We start from the raw sequence: 20,169 nt of genomic DNA, 5'->3' as shown, positions 1-20,169 counted from the left end.
TCAAACACCTGATATTCTGGAAAACAACGAACAAAAAAACTCATATTCAAATCATGATACCGGTAAGTGAAAGTGCAAAATTGGAAAAAGTTCGTCCGGATATTCAACGCAAGTTTCTCTGTAATGACGACAATTAAGTTAGCGATGCTCGTGATCATCATCTCATTTTTAGCTTCCAAAAACAATTATGGCTCATCTGTCCCTATAGCACATGTCGTATGAACCAAACTATTTTGATACGTTGACACCTTGTTATTTGTTCACAAATTAGGGTATTTTTGAGTCAGCCCACCTCTGGGACTACAGGGACCGCCTGTTCTTAGTTATTACCGTTTAGGTTCTGCTTTTCTACTTTTTTCGTAGTTTTTCAGTCCAGTACTTACTTTTTCAACTGGCGTGAGAGCTCTTATCTGAACCTTGTACACCTATCAAAAAGTGCACACATCAGATGGGGGTGTCAACAATGCCACCGGATTACTAAGCATTTTGTTCTTCTTCTATTATTTCTACCTACCTATTAGTACATATCTTCACAATTTATGTTTTCAAAAAGAGCAGATTAATTTTTTTGCACAAATCCTCATCCTTTTCCAGACGCTAACAAAAAATGCAAGTGTAGTTCAATATTTACCACCCACTTGTTAGCATATTACACGTTTTTGTTTTGTTTCATTTCCTCAGTTTTTTTTGTAATTTTTGATCTAGCGGATTATATCTCCCAGTTTTTCTTCTTTACGTTGTTATGTAATGTTTCTTTTTTCCATTTTCTCCCATTATTGCTTTCACTAAGAATCTCGAATTTCCACGCACACGTCGCCGATAAATACGTAATAGGGATGGTAGTGTAAGGATATGGAATCTCCGTTTCATTCTTTTTCCTTCAACTATTTCTTTCACATTTTTCCATACTGATGGCTGATTCACGATTTTAAAAGCAGAAGAAGGGAGGTCCATTAGTATGTACATGGTTGATAGAAAAATGAGTTCCAAAAAAAAAAAAAGGATGAACAACAGAAAAGAAGCGATAATGTGAATCTTGATGTCCGCTCAAACTTTATTTTTTCCAACAAAGAATATAATGGACTTGCGTAGAGACGTGGGAATCTGATAAATCTGAAAAAACTTCAAGGGAAACAAAGTTTTTCTTTCTCCAGCTTCATCATAACTTTTTCATCTTAGTTCTAACTTTACAGAAACCACCGCCGATAGCTCGATTCATGTTCTCGGTGCTAGCACTTGCCTCACAAATTCTGGCAAATGTGAATGTGATTGCACAGGTGAGCAGCATAGTTTCAGTATAAGAGTTTCTATCACCGAATAGTATTGTTCCTCACATCTCAACCAACACATATTTATTTCAGACTGCCGAAACCATCAGCCTTGCTCCACCTGCAAAAGTGAGTTTTTGGGGGTCGCAATTTGATACGTTGAGGAATCATTAGTCATGTGAATTTTGAATACTTGAACTTGAACGTTTTTTCTGTATTATTTGTTTTCTTCAAGATGTTTGAACTGGCAGTTTTGTTAAAACTTACACTTCCGTCATCAAATTAATTTATAAAAATGATTGTCAAACACACTACACCCTTTTTATTAAAGTCCAAAGACTTTTCCAGTTTTAGAAAAAGCGACGTGCGATGAAATCAAAACTTTGAAATTTTAAGAAGCGATTGTCATTGTTCACCAACTTATTCATTTTTGTTATTAGCATGCTTTGATATGATAAGTTTTTGTCAGTTAAAGAATGTATCATTTGATTAACTTCAATTTTGTTTTTTTTGGACGTTTTTTAAATATCAATTAAAACTAACAACTTCTTTAATTTTACTTATTTCAAGATGATGTTTTTTATTTAAAAAAGATAAAAAGTATATAATCTTTTTCTTCAATAGAATCGGACGGAAGAAAGAATACTTGAGTAATTCTTCTTCTATCGGACTAGGCTCACAGGCCCAGGGGACAGGATGCGTCCCTTTACTTGACGGTCCAATGTTTTTTTTTTGCATTACAGTTCTATTACTTGAACATACTTACTGGTGAAAATACACCGTTGCTACCTTTAAAATCCTCCCTTACTTATATGGCCTATAGACGGAAAAGAACAATCTTGCTTAAATTGGTGTCTGGCGCCGTAATAAAACCACAACCTTAGACATTAGAATCAAGCGAATCCTCCGAAAAAATAATTATTTTAGGTTCGCCAGATCAGAATACCCGGCGACATCTTGATCGGTGGCGTCTTTCCGGTACATTCAAAGTCATTAAACGGAGATGAGCCATGTGGCGAAATTGCAGAGACCAGGTGAGCCATAGCGCCCCACCACCGATACAAGTGGCCAATCATAACACTCATAAAATATAATTACAGGGGTGTGCATCGAGTGGAAGCGATGCTATATGCATTGGATCAGATCAATTCTCAAAATGATTTTCTTCGCGGGTACAAACTGGTGAGGGATTCAAAAATATAAGAAAACAACTATGAGAACTTTTCAGGGTGCACTTATTCTTGACTCATGCTCAAATCCAGCATATGCATTGAATCAAAGTTTGGATTTTGTAAGGGATATGATCGGATCGTCAGAGGCGTCTGATTATGTTTGTCTGTAAGTGAAGAGCACAAAAGTTAAAGATTAGCAACGCTATCATTTCAGTGATGGAAGTGATCCGAACGTCAAGAAACAATCGCAAAAGAAAAATGTAGCAGCGGTAGTCGGTGGGAGTTATAGTTCAGTTTCTGTACAGTTGGCTAATCTGTTGCGTCTGTTCCGTATAGCACAAGTCAGTCCAGCAAGCACAAATGCTGATTTGTCGGATAAAAACCGATTTGAGTATTTTGCAAGGTAACCAGTCTAATGTGTCAATGATACATTTGTGTGTTTAGAACTGTCCCATCTGATGACTATCAAGCTATGGCAATGGTGGAAATAGCAGTTCGATTCAAGTGGTCTTATGTGTCTTTGGTTTATTCGGCGGATGAATACGGAGAATTGGGTAATAATCCAAACCATTGATCATCAACATCACTATTCAGAAGATATAGCTCATTTTAGAATATTACTACATGAATATTTCAGGAGCTGATGCATTCAAAAAAGAAGCGAGAAAGAAAGGAATCTGTATTGCTTTGGAAGAAAGAATCCAAAATAAAAAAGAGAGTTTCACTGAGTCAATAAACAACTTGGTTCAAAAGTAGGTTGACCGGAAGTCATAGTTTCCGTTCAAGTGCGCTCGACAAGAAATCGAAATAAGACACTTAAGTTTCAGACTTCAACCGGAGAAAAATGTGGGTGCCACGGTGGTCGTTTTGTTTGTGGGAACAGAATATATTCCGGACATTTTGCGGTATACTGCTGAGAGGATGAAGTTGACGTCTGGAGCGAAGAAGCGTATCATTTGGCTGGCTTCTGAGTCGTGGGATAGGAATAATGACAAGTACACTGCCGGGGACAACCGACTTGCGGCTCAAGGAGCCATTGTTCTGATGTTGGCATCACAGAAGGTGCCTTCATTTGAAGAGTATTTCATGAGTCTTCACCCGGGAACGGAAGCGTTTGAAAGGAATAAATGGTTGAGAGAGTTATGGCAAGTGAAGTATAAATGCGAATTTGACATTCCTCCCGGGACTAAAGGAACCAGGTTAGTAATTGTTTTTCTCAGTTCTCAAATTCCTTTGAAAATAATATGTCATTTGATTGATACGTTCAGGTGTGAGGACATTAAGCAATCCACAGAAGGCTTCAATGCAGATGACAAAGTTCAGTTTGTGATAGATGCCGTATACGCAATCGCCCACGGTCTCCAGGTACTTAAACTCCTTTTTTTCTTGACAAAATCACATTTTTAGTCAATGAAACAAGCTGTGTGCCCCGACGACGCTATTGAGAACCACTGGATATCGCGATACAGTAAACAACCTGAAATTTGTCATGCCATGCAAAATATCGACGGAAGTGATTTCTATCAAAACTATCTTCTTAAGGTCAACTTTACTGGTGAGTCATTTTTTTCTATCTTCTTTTTCCATATTATTCTTTTTGAAGACATCGTTGGAAAAAGGTTTCGATTTTCACCGCAAGGAGATGGTCCGGCAAGCTACACTATTCTAACTTATAAGCCAAAAACCATGGAAAAAAAGCGGAGGATGACCGATGACGAAAGCTCGCCTTCAGATTATGTAGAAATTGGACACTGGAGTGAGAACAACGTATGTTATGACGTCGTCTAATTGAAGACGTTGTAGTCTGAAATGAAGAATAATAAAACAATTTCAGTTGACAATATATGAGAAAAACTTATGGTGGGACCCAGACCATACTCCAGTTTCTCTTTGTTCTTTGCCATGTAAAATTGGTTTCCGGAAACAGCTGATTAAGGTTAGATCCTAACTAAAAAGCTTATCCTCTCAAAAAATAATTCAGGATGAACAATGTTGCTGGGCCTGCAGTAAATGTGAAGACTACGAATATCTAATCAACGAAACTCACTGCGTGGCATGTGAACAAGGGTGGTGGCCAACTAAAGATAGAAAAGGATGTTTTGACTTGTCACTCTCTCAACTGAAATATATGAGATGGAGGTCCATGTACTCTCTTGTTCCAATGATTCTGGCAGTTGTTGGAATAATTGCAACATTGTTTGTAATTGTGGTTTATGTGATGTAAGTTATGACAAAATTGATATTCATAGCTCTGATTTCATGTTCCAGATACAATGAAACTCCTGTGGTAAAAGCTTCTGGACGGGAACTCAGTTACATATTACTCATTTCTATGATAATGTGTTATTGCATGACATTTGTTCTTCTTTCCAAACCAAGTGCGATTGTCTGTGCTATCAAACGAACTGGAATTGGATTTGCATTCTCTTGTCTCTATTCCGCGATGTTCGTGAAAACAAATAGGATTTTCCGAATTTTCAATACTCGATCAGCTCAACGTCCAAGATTCATATCTCCCATCTCTCAGGTACTCTAGCACTTTTACTTTGTCAGACGGTGACAAGTCAACGGAAACACACCATTTATAGGTTGTCATGACTGCTATGCTTGCTGGAGTACAACTGATCGGAAGTCTTATTTGGCTGTTTGTAGTGCCACCAGGTAATTGAGTATGATGTGACGTTTCTCTAGATTTTTCGAGTTTTTGCAGGCTGGAGACATCATTATCCAACTAGGGACCAAGTGGTGTTGACTTGTAATGTTCCTGACCATCATTTCTTGTATTCCCTGGCATATGATGGATTCTTGATTGTTCTCTGTACGACATACGCAGTCAAAACAAGAAAAGTACCGGAGAATTTCAATGAGACGAAATTCATTGGCTTTTCAATGTACACCACTTGTGTCGTGTGGCTCAGTTGGATTTTCTTCTTTTTTGGAACTGGAAGTGATTTCCAGGTATACACTATTCTTCAAATAACTGACTTACAAATGACACATTTTCAGATCCAAACATCATCTTTGTGTATTTCAATTTCCATGTCTGCAAATGTGGCATTAGCGTGCATTTTCTCCCCCAAACTCTGGATCATTTTGTTTGAAAAACACAAAAACGTCAGAAAGCAAGAGGGAGAAAGCATGCTTAACAAAAGGTGAGATGATGTCACTTGATTTCGAGACTTGATATAATTGATCTATGGGAGGCATTGTTCTTTCATAATCTGCTCTCAGCTAACATTGTGCAGCTATAAGATAATCACCGTTCAGAAAAAGTACAAACGCAGATTCTGATGCTCAAGAAACAAAATTTTGAAGGTTCCCATTCTAGAGTGAACATTTTAAGTCATCGGGGACTTTCTTTAACCCCATATACAAAAATAACATTTTGCGTGATATTGTTGCATGTTTTGCATTGTTCAAACTCCCTAACAACTATGTGTTTCTTTCTGATTTCTGTGTGTCTTATCGCAAACGTGTTTTCTTTCAGTAGCCGATCCCTTGGCAATTGTAGTTCCCGATTATGCGCAAATAGCATCGACGAGCCCAACCAGTATACCGCCTTATTAACTGACAGTACCCGGAGACGATCATCACGCAAGACATCTCAACCAACGAGCACCAGTTCTGCTCAAGACACTTTCCTGTGAATGATATCTGATTATTCTGTGCATAGGTATTAATACAACTTTTTAACGAAAACATTGGTTTATTATTATTATTACTTTTCATTACGGAATGAATGAATTTCTGCAACATAAAAGGTTATGAAACAATTGAGATTGAACTTTGATTTGAAATTGAAAAAAAGCAAAACTGTACTGGATGAGGCTGGCGATGGCTTTCGTTAAGTACTTCTTCGCTTAAATACATTTCTGATTGAATGTGAATTTGTCTATCTCTATCCCATGGAATGGGAAACTTGGAATCATATGAAAGATATGTCCGATAAGAGGGCGAAAATTCAAAAATGTCTAGACCTGAAATTTGAGAACGTGTGAAAAATAGTGAAAACGGAGAAGAAATAAAAGAAACGAAGCAAGTAATGCATCTGACAATTTTTCGAGTGTAGAAGTGTAGAAAGTTGAGGCTTTAGTTGATATCCGATTCTGAGAATCCGAGATCTCTGCGTCGGCGACGGACGTCTTCATGGATGGCTCCAAGGTTCTCGTGTGATGAATCCAAATAGATGTCACAGTTCTCTCCGTCAATCTCGATTTCAGTAGTTGCCGACGACTTCTTTGCCCACCAAACAGAGAACCAAACACTGAAGAATGTTCCAACGACCTGAAGAAATTTAGGGTTGTAATAATCCGGAGATGTCTGAAACTCACCAAAAACAAAATCCAAATGACGATTGGAGTGATGGCAACTCGTGGAAACATGGAGATACCAAACTTCACGCAAATCGCAGCCTCGAGAGCACAAACTGCCAAATAGACCCAGCATTGCATTCCAAGACGTTTGATGAGTGGGTCAGTGGCATAGAGATAGAACTGACGAATTGATGGAGCAGAGATGAATGCAATGAGAATGAGTCTCCAGAAGACAACAGGATGTTTGGTGTCCACCGAAAAGACGTGTTTCATGAAGAAAGTGTTAAGTTCCGTGAGAAGCCAAATGAGGACAAATACGTAGACGGCCATTGTTCTCTTGATTGTTTGTGTGAAGGATCCCCAGTCAAACTGAAATAGAACTTCAATTGATTGAACTAGATTATTGAAAAACTCACGTCATCCCAACTTTCTGGAGTGAATTGCATGACCACTCTCTTGAAACGCGCACGGTGTCCGAGGGTGTTTCTGATACTTTCCCAATGATAGTTACGCATTGAGAGGAACTTGCAAACTTGAAGTCCCGCGAAGATTCCAAGTCCGTTGCAAATCAACACGTCCAGAATGATAGCATCCCACCAGCATTCAGCGAAGTTAGGCAAAAGTTGAGTGAAGACGATCTGAAAATTTGAGGAATATATAAATAGTCATAGTTCAGATGCGTTGTACCTCCGTCAGTTCCCAAGCAATACTAATATACCAGCAAAGAACACCGTGTCTAATCAAAAGCGCTTTCATTGCCCATCCGGTGAAATGTCCAACTGCGAAAATATCCATGTGACTCCAAATTCTTTCGATTGAGACATCAGAGCAGTTAATAGCGTAGTCTTTCTCATCCAGATTTTCAGCACCAAGACCAGTTGGGTCAAGCCACGTCAACACCGTTTTGATATCAGTGTAAGTTTGGAAAAGAGTGAACTGAAGCAACATGAGGTATACAACAGAAACACCAAACACGATTCTCCAGAATACAGGGTGGGGACGGATGAATGGTCCTGAAAACAATATAAAAGTTATTTCTGGGGGAGAATTGATATACTTACCATTAGGAAAAGCCATTGCACTGACAACAAGGAATAAGCAAAGGGTTCCGAGCAGACCATCGTAAACGTTTCTATCTGTTGCGTTTTGGGCTTCCGTGAATCTAAAAAACTGATCTTCTGATCCTTTTAGAAATTGATTGTTTCACTGCTGCCCTACACAAAAAACGTAGTTTTATCTTTTCTTATCAACTGCGACAGCTATTTTTCAACTTTCAAACTTACCCGGTAAATGCTTTGTAACTGATAAAAACCACCAAAACTCCAAGAATAGTCAATGTGTGTGGTTTGTACAGGAAATCGACGGTGATATCCTCAACAACTCTCTCGTTGACCATTTGAAAGTGCGTACGTTCTAATTGACGACGCGACTTGATTCTGCGCACTCGTTTTTCACTGAAAACATGAGCAGTTAGTTAGTGAAGAAGGCAGTGAGAGCTGAACAAGAGCACAAAAAACAGAAGACCACTGACTCTTCATCGTCGTAATCCGCTTCAGCTTCCGTCGTCGCAGCTGCATCTCCAACACGATCGTCAGGAGATAATTCATTACTGTTTCTGAAATTTTTCAAAACAATTTTAAAGATAACTTCTTCAAAAGACAATTACCTTTTCTTCACGTTCCGCTTTCTCGGTGACATATTTTCGGGCGAACCCAAATCGTCGTCTGTCATCTAAAAATACAAAAATTTTCGTGTTTTATACTTTGCCGAAGAGAAGGACATTACGAAGAGAGAATTCTACTGAAAAAAAAACTTTCGGAGAAAAATGATTGTTCGATAGGGCAAAAGAGGGGGAGAGATAGGTAAAAAAATGTTAATAAGAAATCGGACCATATGCTGTTAGACATCTTCAACAGTGCAGAGAGAACAAAGAGAAAGAAAAATCGGACGTTGGTTGCGAAAACGCCGTATCAACTAGAACATAGCCAAAACTGCAAGAGTATGGAGGCGTAAAGTAAAAAGAGATTCAAGAAATTTTTAAAAACCTTTTTAGCTTTCTTTCTGATTTATTAAATAGACATTTCAAAATGAAACCATAAATCAGCAGTTTGCATCATTTCCCTGTCACGATAGGAGTTCATAGACAAAAGATAAAATGAACTCTGTGGTATTAAACGGAAACTGAAGCTAAACATTTTTTGATAAGAAAAGTCACAAATTTCTAATAAAGCACGTTTCACGACTAACCAACGTCAACTTAAAAAGTATATTTTGAAATAATTCTTTTTTTTTTGTCATTGGAAATCAAACATCTGAAAATAACAAACAAGAAATGACAAAAGTGTTGTTTACACGAAAATTTGAAACAACAACAACAGTGTCTGGTGACTAACAATGCGTTGGGAAAAAAAGAGAGAAAAAACAAGAGAAATTTCGAAATTCTCCCACAAACTAATGGACAACAAAGAGAAAAAGAGAATGGGTAAACGTAAGGAAAAGGGTGCAGACAACTACTGGAAAGCCAGTGGAACATAAACAAATTCACGAAATAAAAGAAATTTGATAGTGTCTGAAAACGAGTGTGAAAACTTTATTGAGATTTTTGGAGAAAAAATTGCATCCGGTAAACCAATCGAAAAGTAGGCATATACAAGTAAAATCTACACACATGTAAGGATTTGAAAACACATTTTGAAATAGAAAAGGCATCAAGGGGTTCAAAAAAGAAAATGACAATGAAAATGAATATATATATAACAAAAAAGGTAGAAACAAACAATTTGAACCCGCATCGTATCACCTCTTAAAAATTGTTAAAGGCATGAATGCGGTTGCCGTAATTTTACATTTGATATTGAAACAGAAATAAAAACAAAAAAGAATAGAAATTGTATGGCTTGTGAGGCTTTTTTTGGAATTTGTGACCTAGAATGTTTTCAGCGGAAAGATCGAATTGCTCAAAGAGCCAATGTTACACATGACATATCTTCTCCTTTGGGAATACAACGAACCTGAAAGAACGGAATCCATGAATTATAAATGTTGAAGGTTCTAAACTCACCTTCGTCATCGTTCCCGGAAGTCTTGCAAAAACTGATGGTGGAATTGGTTGCTTTTTCAGAGTACTCAATGCAGAAATGACTGTAAGCAACTTGGGATTCTCGACGTTTAGATTCAATGCCCCATAGGCAGCAGTTCGGAAAAACTCGTAGAACTGAAACTCGTAATCGGCATCGGCAAAGGAAACATATTTTTGAAGCTCCGTGACATGTCGCTCGACCACCTGAAATTTCATTGTTTGAAACCATTCCTATTGTTTTAAACAATTTTGCGGTGTTTTGTTCGGCCGAAAAAAATTTACACACCTCTTGATGCAACCTTGGATCACTATCCTGATTGATTCCATTAAATCTCAAATTCAGTATCACTTCTGGATATGCCAAACTATGCAAAATGATGTCACCATCATCAAGTGGACACTTCGGATGATCATTGTCAAAATGGAACATTTTCCCAAACCGCAGCAGCTTTCCAATGGTCTCATCTAAAAAAAGGTTTCAGTCATCAAATTAAAGGAAAAACTTACTGATAGATATTTCGCGAGATGACATTGAAATGACTAAATCCTTGTCTTTCTTCATAGCTTTTAACAATTTTTCTCCTTCCAGTCGGAATAAGAAAAGTGAAGCAAATCCAATATCGTCTTTTCCATCCTTATCGTTCGCCATGGAAAACATCGGTCGTTCTTTCATGAATTTTGTATCTAGCTCATTGTCTGCAAATTATAATTTTTATTAATTGTCGTCCATTTGTGTTCATTTACCAATGACGATCATTCCGATTCCACCAGCTCTTTGAATATTTCTCGCCTTATCTTGGAATACACAGTCTGATCTCTCAACAACCACAATCCTTCCAACCACTTCATGAGTATTTAATAATGGTTCACATCCTCGGAAGGGTATTGCTTTTGCGACGCGACCAAGAACTGGTACCGTGATTCCGAGGTCGATTCCGAATTGAGCAGGGGATCCAAAAAGCGCTGGTTTCCCGTAATATGGAGCACTCAACATTTGAACGTACTTTTCGTTATGGTCCCAATTTTCACCTGAAAATAAACGGTAATGTTTTTTCTTTATTCCGATAATTTTATTTTCAGCTTACCGCGTTTATCAAATGATGCAACATAATCCTGCATTTCTTGCATGAATTCGTATCCCCATCTTGCGTATGTCGGAGACAATGCCTGAACGACGGAAAATATGTTTCATTAGGTACAGAATCGTTCATTTATTGCTACATTCAGTTATTTCTGACACAAGATAACACGAATAAGGATTTATATCACAAGGTTTTCATGGAAGTGGGATGAAGAACATGATATTGAATGAACACGTGGCAAGACAACTTTTAGAGTCACACAAAAAGATAGGATATGATCACGAATAAAACACTTGGTTTCTAGAAGACCCGCTTGAAGACGTATCACCTATCAAGCTAATAATACATGTATAAACTATTCACAATTATTTTCTGATTCTAACACAAGATTCTGATGCTCCCGTATTTGCTGTCGTTGCGCATTTCGACTGGCATTTTGTAAGCCTATGATAGTAAAACTAACAAGAATAGTAAATGCGAATAGGTACATGATAAATATGAGCATTGTGTCGAAAAGATAGAAATATGCATTGAGGTAAGATCCACTGGTAACACGTTCTCTCTGAGGATCATTTCGCGGCCCGTCCCAACACAGGGGTTCGTCATCAATTTCGCACGTAACTTTTTTGCCCTGCAACACGCATCATTTTAGTGATTTGATTTGAGGAGAGTGTATGGGAAAATAGAAAAATTAACCAAGCTGTACAAGAATACTATCATTACTCATTCCTTGCAAAATGAAAATACTTGAGAAAAGAGATTGCGTGTTGCTGAGAGAAAAAAGTCGATGCCTAACAAAAAATTGATACGAAGACCCACAAAATATGCATGCAAGGGTCTAGAGGGAAAGGTTCTAGAAAAATTGATTTCATTCAACCGATCCATGTGGAGAATTTCAGATCTAGCTCATTCTACATACTTTTTTATGTTCTTGAGACAGTTTAGAGTTGTCAAGATCTCACAGCAACTATCACTTACAGTATTAGACTTGTGACTCAAGTGCAGCCGTCCATCCGAAAGTGTGATTATCTCAATGCCCATCATTGCCAACTGCTTGACATGCTCTTGGTTGCTTGATGAAAACGCCCAAGCTCTAATCCTCTCGGCTCTAAAAAAAACATAATTTCTTATTGTTTATCTGCTGAATTTATCTTATTGATACACCAAAGACAACTATTTAGACTTACGGTGATTCACAATTTGTTCCTGCAGAACTCCCACCACTTCCTCCACTCATTCCATTTCTAAGCTCTCCCAACACCATTTTCGTTCTCTCTCTTATCAGTTTAGCCTCCTCTCGTTCTGTGGGTAACTTTGTAAAATCGATTGGGTTGGCACACACGTAGTTTTTCTGTTTCTGTTCGTCAGCTCTCAAAACCATTCTCCTCGGGTTTCCAGTCTTCTCAACTTTTGTTTTGTGACCAATGCTCAATGGTAGAAAATGAGCCTCTGTGGTGAGTACGTAGTGATCCGGATCAAAAACTAAATCCTCTGGATCAGTAAAAATCATGTAGAGATATTTGAAAGTTTCGGAGAGGACGAATGATTCCATTTGGTCTTCCTTAACCATAGTTCTGATATCTTTCAAAGCAGCGAATCCACACGGTACCTTCACATACTTGTTGATGCTGTCCATAATCTAAAATTATTAGTTTTGTTACTTTAATGCTATAATTGTCCAATTTTTCTCACCTGCTTAGCAACAAGTAAGTAGTGCGGGTCTTTAGTAGCTCTGTACAAAAAGTAAGTGCTCTCCACGAATTCTGGTCTGATTGGATGTTCTGCCCAGTGCACTTGGAAGTCGTGTGTGAACGCCTCTGGTAGGAACTTGTGCTTCTGAATGACTTGGAAGAGCATTTCATGGATCTCGATTGCCTCTTTGACATCTCCTTTCAACACTTGAAGTCCTGGCCAGAAAGCGAGCAGTGAGTCCATAAAACCTCTTGTTGCAACAGTAGGTCTATGCATGTGCACATCTACGAAGATTGGCCCTTTTGTGATGTATCGTTTGATGGCTTCGTAGTGCTGAAATTGCTCAAACGTTTGTAGGAATATATCTAATTATTTTCTTTACCTTATTGAACCTGTCCAAATAACTTTCATCTCCTAACAGGATGTACGCCTTGAGAGTGTACTCGTAATAAGAGTCAATTCCCGCACCAATTCCACTTTCCCGTCGTGTCCAATCACCGGAATGTACATTCAGCACCGTACCCATAAGATCTGATGACCTGTGTCGTTGTTGCCATAAGAAGTCCATTGCTTTTCTTGCTTTTGTCTCGTAAATTGGATCACCCGTCAAACTAGTCAATGCAGCGAACTCCAGTATCATGGTGCCGCCACAAGCAGTACATGTATCCTTTTGTCTTTTGAGATGGTCCTGCATTCCATGTTTCAGGTTTATCCTGCTGTAGGGTAAACCACTCGTTGTGTTGAAAGCAGGCAGCAATCTATTTCCAACTTCTGTCGCCATTTTTAGCAGCTGATTGTCGTATGTTTGCAACCTCTCCGGGTGCTTTTCCTTTATCAACTCGGCCAAAACATGAGCTGAAATAAACAATTCACACCTGCAGATCAGAAAACTTTGAACGTACCTGAGATCAGACCACCAAGAACTCTGATGTTCGTCTCGAATACACTGACAACATGATCGGAATCAAATCGCACGTGTTTGATGACCAAGTCGATAGCCTTTTCGAACTCATCGAACTCGTTCATCACCACTAACGTGTCCAAACTGTCCAATAATGTAACGGAATAACTGAAATTGCAAAATGCATAATTCATCCAAACGAATTTATAGAAAACTCACTTTCCGAGAACATCATCGACATCACCTCTGCTAGGCGTCACTCCACGTATCCTTCCTTTACAAGAAAGTGGCATCAACTCATCAGCTGGAAACGCATAATTCATGTAAGAGTTGTATCCGTGCATGAACATGTCGTATGCTTCTTTTCTGAAAGTTAAAACGTCACCCATTAATTATTTTTTGAAAATTATTTTATTTTATTATTTTCGCTCAAAAGACTTTAAAATATCAATATAAAAAGTACTTACTGTAATTTCTTTTTGTCCAACTCCTCTCCATATGTTTTTTGATAGTAGCATAATGTCAGAAATATCAACACCTTCCATCGCGTGTTGAACATAATTTGTGGAAGTAGAATAATTGGGTGAAAAAAATCACAGGTATTTTATCTCATCGAGAAGTTGAAATTTGGGCTGAAAAATTCAATTTTTAAAAAGTTCCGGGACGAATTCGTAGAACAAGGCATAAAAAATAAATGAGCGGAATCCGATGCAAACTCGCTCTATTGCGAAAAAACGATCAATGCGCCAACTGGACTCCTCTTCCCCAGCATTGCCTCTTTCTCTTCGTTTGCTTCCCGTGGTTCCTCCCGATGCACGCATTGACAGATACTCCGCTCTCCACACAAAGAAACACTCACTGAGGTTGACAAGAACACACTCACTGTACAACAAACAGTAAGAGACGGAGAGAAATGGGAATGTCACATTGAAAGAAGACGAAAAGTGGGTTTGGATAGTGCAGGCGGACGATAGAAACAAAAATGGAAACGCTGTGACAATAATGAAGTGGAAGTGAACTAAACTTTGAACGTTGGTGTTTGGCGAGTATGATAATGAAGGGAAACAAAACTTATTATAAAAATTAAATGAAAAAGGAAACTTTATTGATGAAATATGTATGAATGTGACACATGAAAACTGAAAGACAGTGAAAATACTGCATTGTAAACTCTATTTTGCCTCCAATCAGTTTTAGTTCCGTTTCCTTTATATCAGTCATCAACTGCTCTCTGATTTAGTTCGTTAAACTTCTTGAAGGTTCTGTTTGCAACTATCTTTTTGCATCGTCTCTGTGTCTCTTCCGTCAGCGTGAAACTCTTATTTACACCATTGAGACCCTCTTCTTCCCGATTAGATCTTTTGCCAAACCCAAACATTTCGTGGTCGTGAAGACAATTTCAATTTCGTTTTGCATATTATAATTGCCATCTCCATCCCCCCGACCTTTTCTTTTCTTTTGCCTCTGTCTTTTGTCTTTGTTTCCTTTCTACGATTTATTTACGCTCTACGTGAATATTGTCAGAAGATGTCTAACTACAGATGATGACAAATGAGGTTTATTAGGAGAAAAGAAGTCGTATCTAATTAGTTTTCTTACTTATGGGAGTAGTTATCTTGAGAGACCGCTTTCATTTCCGAGCTCCATATTTTCAATCTGTTTTCGCATATCTATTACAGATTCGCTTTACTTTCCTATCATTTTCTTCATCTTGTCTTCATAACAAATATTAGAAGTATTATTTTCAATTCAGAATAGAACGCAAAAATTAACTTTAATCGCAAATAACTAGCTTTGCAAAAAATTTTCTCTTATTAGATTAATTTAAAATTTAACCCTCAGAGGATTGAACTAATCTTGAAAAAGAAAGCAGATCAAATTTAAGTTCATAAAAGTTTACAATTTGAATGTTTGTTACCATGAACGTGTTTTTTTAGTGTTGTTATTAATTCCTAGTGTTCCTACCAAAGCCTTCATTATCAAACTCCTAGGCAAGTCTTGTCATCTCATATTGTCAGAAATCGTTATTGTTTATTTTGATATCAGTTGTTTGACAGCTTTATTCTGAGTCTTACTAGTTAGTTATAGTTTTTCAATAAGAAATTTTTACTTGTCGCGTATACATGAATAAATCCGAGAATAGTAAAGTGGTCGAACTATGTGCTCAGCTGTGACAAAATAACATTCTCATGACGAAGTTTTATGCTTTTTTGGAAATGCAAGGGTTCACACACTTGTGACTTTAGTTTCCTTCTTTCCTTTCACATCAAGAATGTACTTCAACATCAAATGGCTCAAGCATTTTTTAAGCCGATCTGTTATGCTGCCATGCATAAATGTTTCTCTAAATCCTGATCTTTTGATCTCAAACTCTGACGATTAGTTTATGATCAAAGTACATGTCAAATACAAAAACGTGTACATTTACATGTTGTTGGCAATTGTTATTCAATTCATCAACAGGTTAAAAAGTATGTTTTTCCCCTACCTTCAACCACTAAATTCATTTAACAACTGGTGCGGTTGGCCTTCTTAATCTAGTTTCCTGCATTTTTTTCTCATACTCCCCCTTTCTTTACTATTATTCTTGCAAAAGTATTAGCTATGCTCGGCTCGGGGGCAGAATTCTTTTATCCAATGTTTCTTCGGGGGCGCCGTGTGAATTCTCTCAAGCGACTCATGAAGTCTGGAGAGTGCTGAAGACATAGAAGGATGACCTTTTGCTTTTTTGACACACACATATACACAACACAAAAAACTCTTTTTTTCTCGTTTTCCGTCATCGCAAAAACTTGTGTGTCGTTTTTCTGGCTATTGTCGTAGTTGGCAAGATTCCAGTTTCCGTGTTTATGTTTTTTTTCTACTTGAAACTTTAGGTATTCATACTTTTGTTAGTTTATAGTTTAGTTTTTTTATAGTTCAGTGAAATTAAAACTAACAGTAGATATGTTTCAAAAAATAAAATATAAATAATTAGAAAACTGAAAAGAAGTGTGAGCGCCTATTGTTAACAAACACGTCGCGGCCTGCGTAAAATACAAATACATTTTGCCCCCGATATGTATTATTTTTCATTTTTTTTGTTCTCTCAATTCTTGCATCCTGCAATTAGAAACCACTTCAACTAAGACGTTTCGAATAGCTTTTGAATGAATAGATTAACAAAAGAGTGGAATATCAAAAGTTCGCACCAGAATAAAGTGTATTTGAAGATGATTTGAGGATAGATCGCTAATCTTAAAATGAATTAATGTTACGCTTTGCAAAATGGCTCATAATCTGTAAAATTATATATAAGTATCACTGTCTAGAACTTTTTGCACTCTTTGACAACAGAGTTTCACATATGAAAACGTTTTGCTCTGTTGGTAATCATTCATTCTGTTTACTACTCGCATCGAGTTTTGGTGGCCATCACAAAGTATCATTGTGTTCTTTCTTATGATATCTCCAGGAAATAGTGGTTGTTTCCATTTCATGGGTATCATGAATCTCCGTAAATGTATATTGTTATATTGATTTACAGGCACATTGTTGGTTTATTATCTTATCGTCTCTTTCTCTTTGCCATCTCTATTTCCATGTACCGTCCATCTTTTTTGTGCATACATGAACACCAAACCAAATACGTTTCTGCACGTTCATTGTGTGGTCCTGAGAAACTTGACTTGTTTTGAATGTTATGTTGCAATCTGAGATAGAGCCAAGTGGGTGTGTAAACCTATCACAAATGCCAGCTGATTGTGCATTCGTTCCGCACTACACCATGTACTTCCGCTCTCTTTCTCTTTTTTCTTCTCATGATATCTCTGGGTTTCAATTTCTTCTTTCTTTTCTCTGTTTCTGTTTCCCATGTCCAATAATTGATATCTGATAAGAATGCGGTGTCATACCCCAAGTCGAAATCAGATGATAAATTGCAATTTTCTCATTCGTTTCCGTACGATTACTTGATTGCCAAATTTTCTATCTCTGCAAAAAACCATATTACTGATTCAAATTTTCATTTCATTTCCGATTTCCTTCTTTTCTTTCGAATCATTAACTTTGATACAATTTTTCATTCTCTGTTTGGCAACTATTCACTTTTGATTTGCAGATGGCTGATCGTAATTCCATTGGTGAGAGTGCTGCTTCACTCATTGGTAACACACCAATGGTGTATCTCCCCAAATTGGGAAAAGACCTTCCTGGTAAAGTTGGTAAGTCAAATTCCAGAATTTTTTTTTGCAAACCGTTCCTATTTTTTTCAAACTTTTTTGTCTTTTCAGCTGTGAAAGTGGAGTACATGAGTCCAGCGGGATCTGTCAAGGACAGAATCGGATATGCTATGATTGCAGCTGCTGAAAGAGAAGGGAAAGTGAGTGAATCAAACGGAAAAACAAATGAAATATTCACTGCTGCTATTTCAGATTGTTCCGGGAGTCACCACTCTCATCGAGCCAACATCCGGAAATACTGGAATTGCTATAGCGTTTGTGGCAGCTGCTAAAGGATACCGTTGTATTGTTACCATGCCAGCATCTATGAGTGGAGAAAGAGTATGTATACATTCATGAGAGAAATAATGAAACTTATCATCTTTTTTGCAGCGTACTCTCCTGAAAGCGTTTGGCGCTGTTGTTGTATTGACCGACCCCGCAAAAGGAATGAAGGGTGCTATCGACATGGCTAACCAACTGAAAGAAAAGGTACCTGGATCGTACGTTCTTGCTCAATTCGACAATCCAAACAACCCGCTTGTTCACTACCAAACCACAGGACCGGAAATCTGGAAACAGACTCATGGAAAAGTAGATGTAGTTGTATTTGGAGTTGGAACTGGAGGAACTATCACTGGTGTTGGAAAGTACTTGCTTGAGCAAAACCCGGCTATCCGTGTGTTTGCTGTTGAGCCAGAGGAATCTGCAATTCTTAGTGGTAACCCAGCCGGACCACACAAGATTCAAGGAATTGGAGCGGGATTCGCGCCTGCTGTTTTGGATACTAAGATCTATGAGGATGTCATTCGTATTCACTCCGATGAAGCTATTGTTATGGCTAAACGTCTTGCATTTGAAGAAGGACTTCTTTGTGGTAAAAAAACGGTCTATAATTTTCAATTTGAGTACTTTATTTTAGGAATCTCATCTGGAGCCAATGTTGCTGCTGCTCTTCAACTTGCTCAACGCCCTGAGATGGTCGGAAAACTTATCGTTACTGTATTGCCTAGCTGTGGAGAACGTTACATGTAAGTTTAGAGGGATTTTTAGTTCACAATGACACATTTATTTTCAGGACATCTGCTTTGTACACCGACATTCGTGAGGAAGCAATGGAAATGGGCGTCTACAGTTTGGAAGAAAACTTGCAACGACTGAGTATTCATCAATATGAAGTGATGGAAGAATTCAGACCATAATTTTATTTCATTTTCTATTTCATCGTATCCATTTTCTATTACTAAGGTTGTTGTATTTTTGAGAGTCCTGATTTATTCCCTCTGGTAGCTTGAATACCTTTCTCTGTTCAATCCCCGCTGATTTGCACCACTGCTAATTTTTTTCCCGAATTCTTGCAGTTTCAATTGTATTGGTACGTACTTCCCTCAATAAATTTGTTTGTATTTTGTATTGTGATCATTACGGTTTTGATTTCAATGGTCTCAGTTCTTATTCTTAATGTTGGTGTTGGTGTTGAACTAGTGAAATTGGGAGAGATAACCAAGTTTTTTGGAAACAATTAAACCCTTTGCACAGTCAGGCATGAAATAGGCTTGTGCGATGTCTCAAGAAAAGGTCAGTACATGGTGAAACAGTGACCCTAATAAGGAGGAATGAAACCTGGTTTCGGTTTGGCTAATCGCAAGTGGAATTCTTGCCGATTGAGTGAACGAGACAGACTACTCATGTGTGCGAGAGGTTTCGATGAGAACTTCATTCAATTAGTGCAATAGATTTGTAACGTGATCTTTATCAATTCTAAGACACATCCAGGAGGTCTGGTTTAATGGTAGTATAACGTGTTTGTTGATGCGGAAAAGTACACGGATTTTTTAGACTTTCAGCTGATTTTGAACACGTTCAAAACAAATGATATGATAAGGAAACTTGTTTCTGAGTGGAACACATGTGGGAAATTGGGAAATTATTAGAAACATATGAAATATATTTCATATTCTAGTTACATCAATACGAATATTGGCGGATAGTTTCAAGAGTTTAAGATAAAAAGTAAGGGTCAAACTGGATTGGGGTTTTCTGAACAAGGAAATAAAATCTAGTTTATAGTATTGAGTGAAAGTCTGAACACGCTTTCAGATCAAGATCTAATGAAAAAATTAGACCGAGTATTATTGACTTATTTTTCATGTCTTTGAAAACAAATTTTACTAAACTATCAACATATTTACAGTATGCGTATTATTTCTGTTTCTCCTAATATTGTAACATGTCTTTATTGAAATAATTTCAAGATAACCCAGAACATGTACATCCTTCATTTTCCACCGACAGATATAATATGACGTATGTATTCTATGGATATCAGAACTACATACGTGACCTCTTCTTTTTCTTCTGCTTCTTGACGGCAGACCAAAGCAGAACCGAATATCGGATCGGTTTCATTTCATCCGCGCATCGTGTATCATCTTCCAATTATCATCAGTGATACCCGACAAT

General features: G+C 37.6%; 4 protein-coding genes across 4 annotated transcripts; 2 read left to right on the top strand and 2 right to left on the bottom strand.

Moving 5' to 3' along the window:
- Positions 1-1,078: 1,078 nt before the first annotated feature.
- On the top strand, positions 1,079-6,087 carry GCK72_023501 (uncharacterized protein; the record flags this gene model as incomplete). The annotated part of the gene is made up of 20 exons (XM_053735419.1): positions 1,079-1,096; positions 1,194-1,277; positions 1,362-1,397; positions 2,196-2,302; positions 2,369-2,450; positions 2,497-2,606; positions 2,655-2,831; positions 2,885-2,994; positions 3,078-3,192; positions 3,268-3,639; positions 3,709-3,805; positions 3,848-3,995; positions 4,044-4,207; positions 4,275-4,376; positions 4,422-4,660; positions 4,709-4,967; positions 5,029-5,101; positions 5,151-5,398; positions 5,447-5,592; positions 5,928-6,087. The coding sequence occupies 20 exons, from the start codon at positions 1,079-1,081 to the stop codon at positions 6,085-6,087; spliced, it is 2,847 nt and encodes a 948-aa protein (XP_053578985.1).
- Positions 6,088-6,529: 442 nt separating this feature from the next.
- Positions 6,530-8,484, bottom strand: GCK72_023500 (uncharacterized protein; the record flags this gene model as incomplete). The annotated part of the gene is made up of 8 exons (XM_053735418.1): positions 6,530-6,724; positions 6,772-7,122; positions 7,170-7,391; positions 7,441-7,766; positions 7,815-7,915; positions 8,037-8,207; positions 8,285-8,368; positions 8,420-8,484. 8 exons carry the CDS (start codon positions 8,482-8,484, stop codon positions 6,530-6,532), a joined length of 1,515 nt encoding a protein of 504 aa, XP_053578984.1.
- Positions 8,485-9,710: 1,226 nt separating this feature from the next.
- GCK72_023499 (uncharacterized protein) lies at positions 9,711-14,066 on the bottom strand (the record flags this gene model as incomplete). The annotated part of the gene is made up of 14 exons (XM_053735417.1): positions 9,711-9,764; positions 9,815-10,036; positions 10,119-10,297; positions 10,340-10,528; positions 10,577-10,861; positions 10,918-10,999; positions 11,378-11,545; positions 11,893-12,022; positions 12,102-12,553; positions 12,607-12,939; positions 12,989-13,461; positions 13,509-13,675; positions 13,727-13,873; positions 13,975-14,066. The coding sequence occupies 14 exons, from the start codon at positions 14,064-14,066 to the stop codon at positions 9,711-9,713; spliced, it is 2,973 nt and encodes a 990-aa protein (XP_053578983.1).
- Positions 14,067-17,606: 3,540 nt separating this feature from the next.
- GCK72_023498 (uncharacterized protein) lies at positions 17,607-18,908 on the top strand (the record flags this gene model as incomplete). The annotated part of the gene is made up of 6 exons (XM_053735416.1): positions 17,607-17,709; positions 17,779-17,867; positions 17,920-18,048; positions 18,100-18,583; positions 18,629-18,737; positions 18,785-18,908. The coding sequence occupies 6 exons, from the start codon at positions 17,607-17,609 to the stop codon at positions 18,906-18,908; spliced, it is 1,038 nt and encodes a 345-aa protein (XP_053578982.1).
- Positions 18,909-20,169: the final 1,261 nt, after the last annotated feature.

Source organism: Caenorhabditis remanei, chromosome X (assembly GCF_010183535.1).
Source record: "Caenorhabditis remanei strain PX506 chromosome X, whole genome shotgun sequence".
Classification (NCBI taxonomy): Eukaryota; Metazoa; Nematoda; class Chromadorea; order Rhabditida; family Rhabditidae; genus Caenorhabditis; species Caenorhabditis remanei.
The sequence above is the reverse complement of the archived record's forward strand: the minus strand, read 5'-3'. Positions and strand labels throughout refer to the sequence as shown.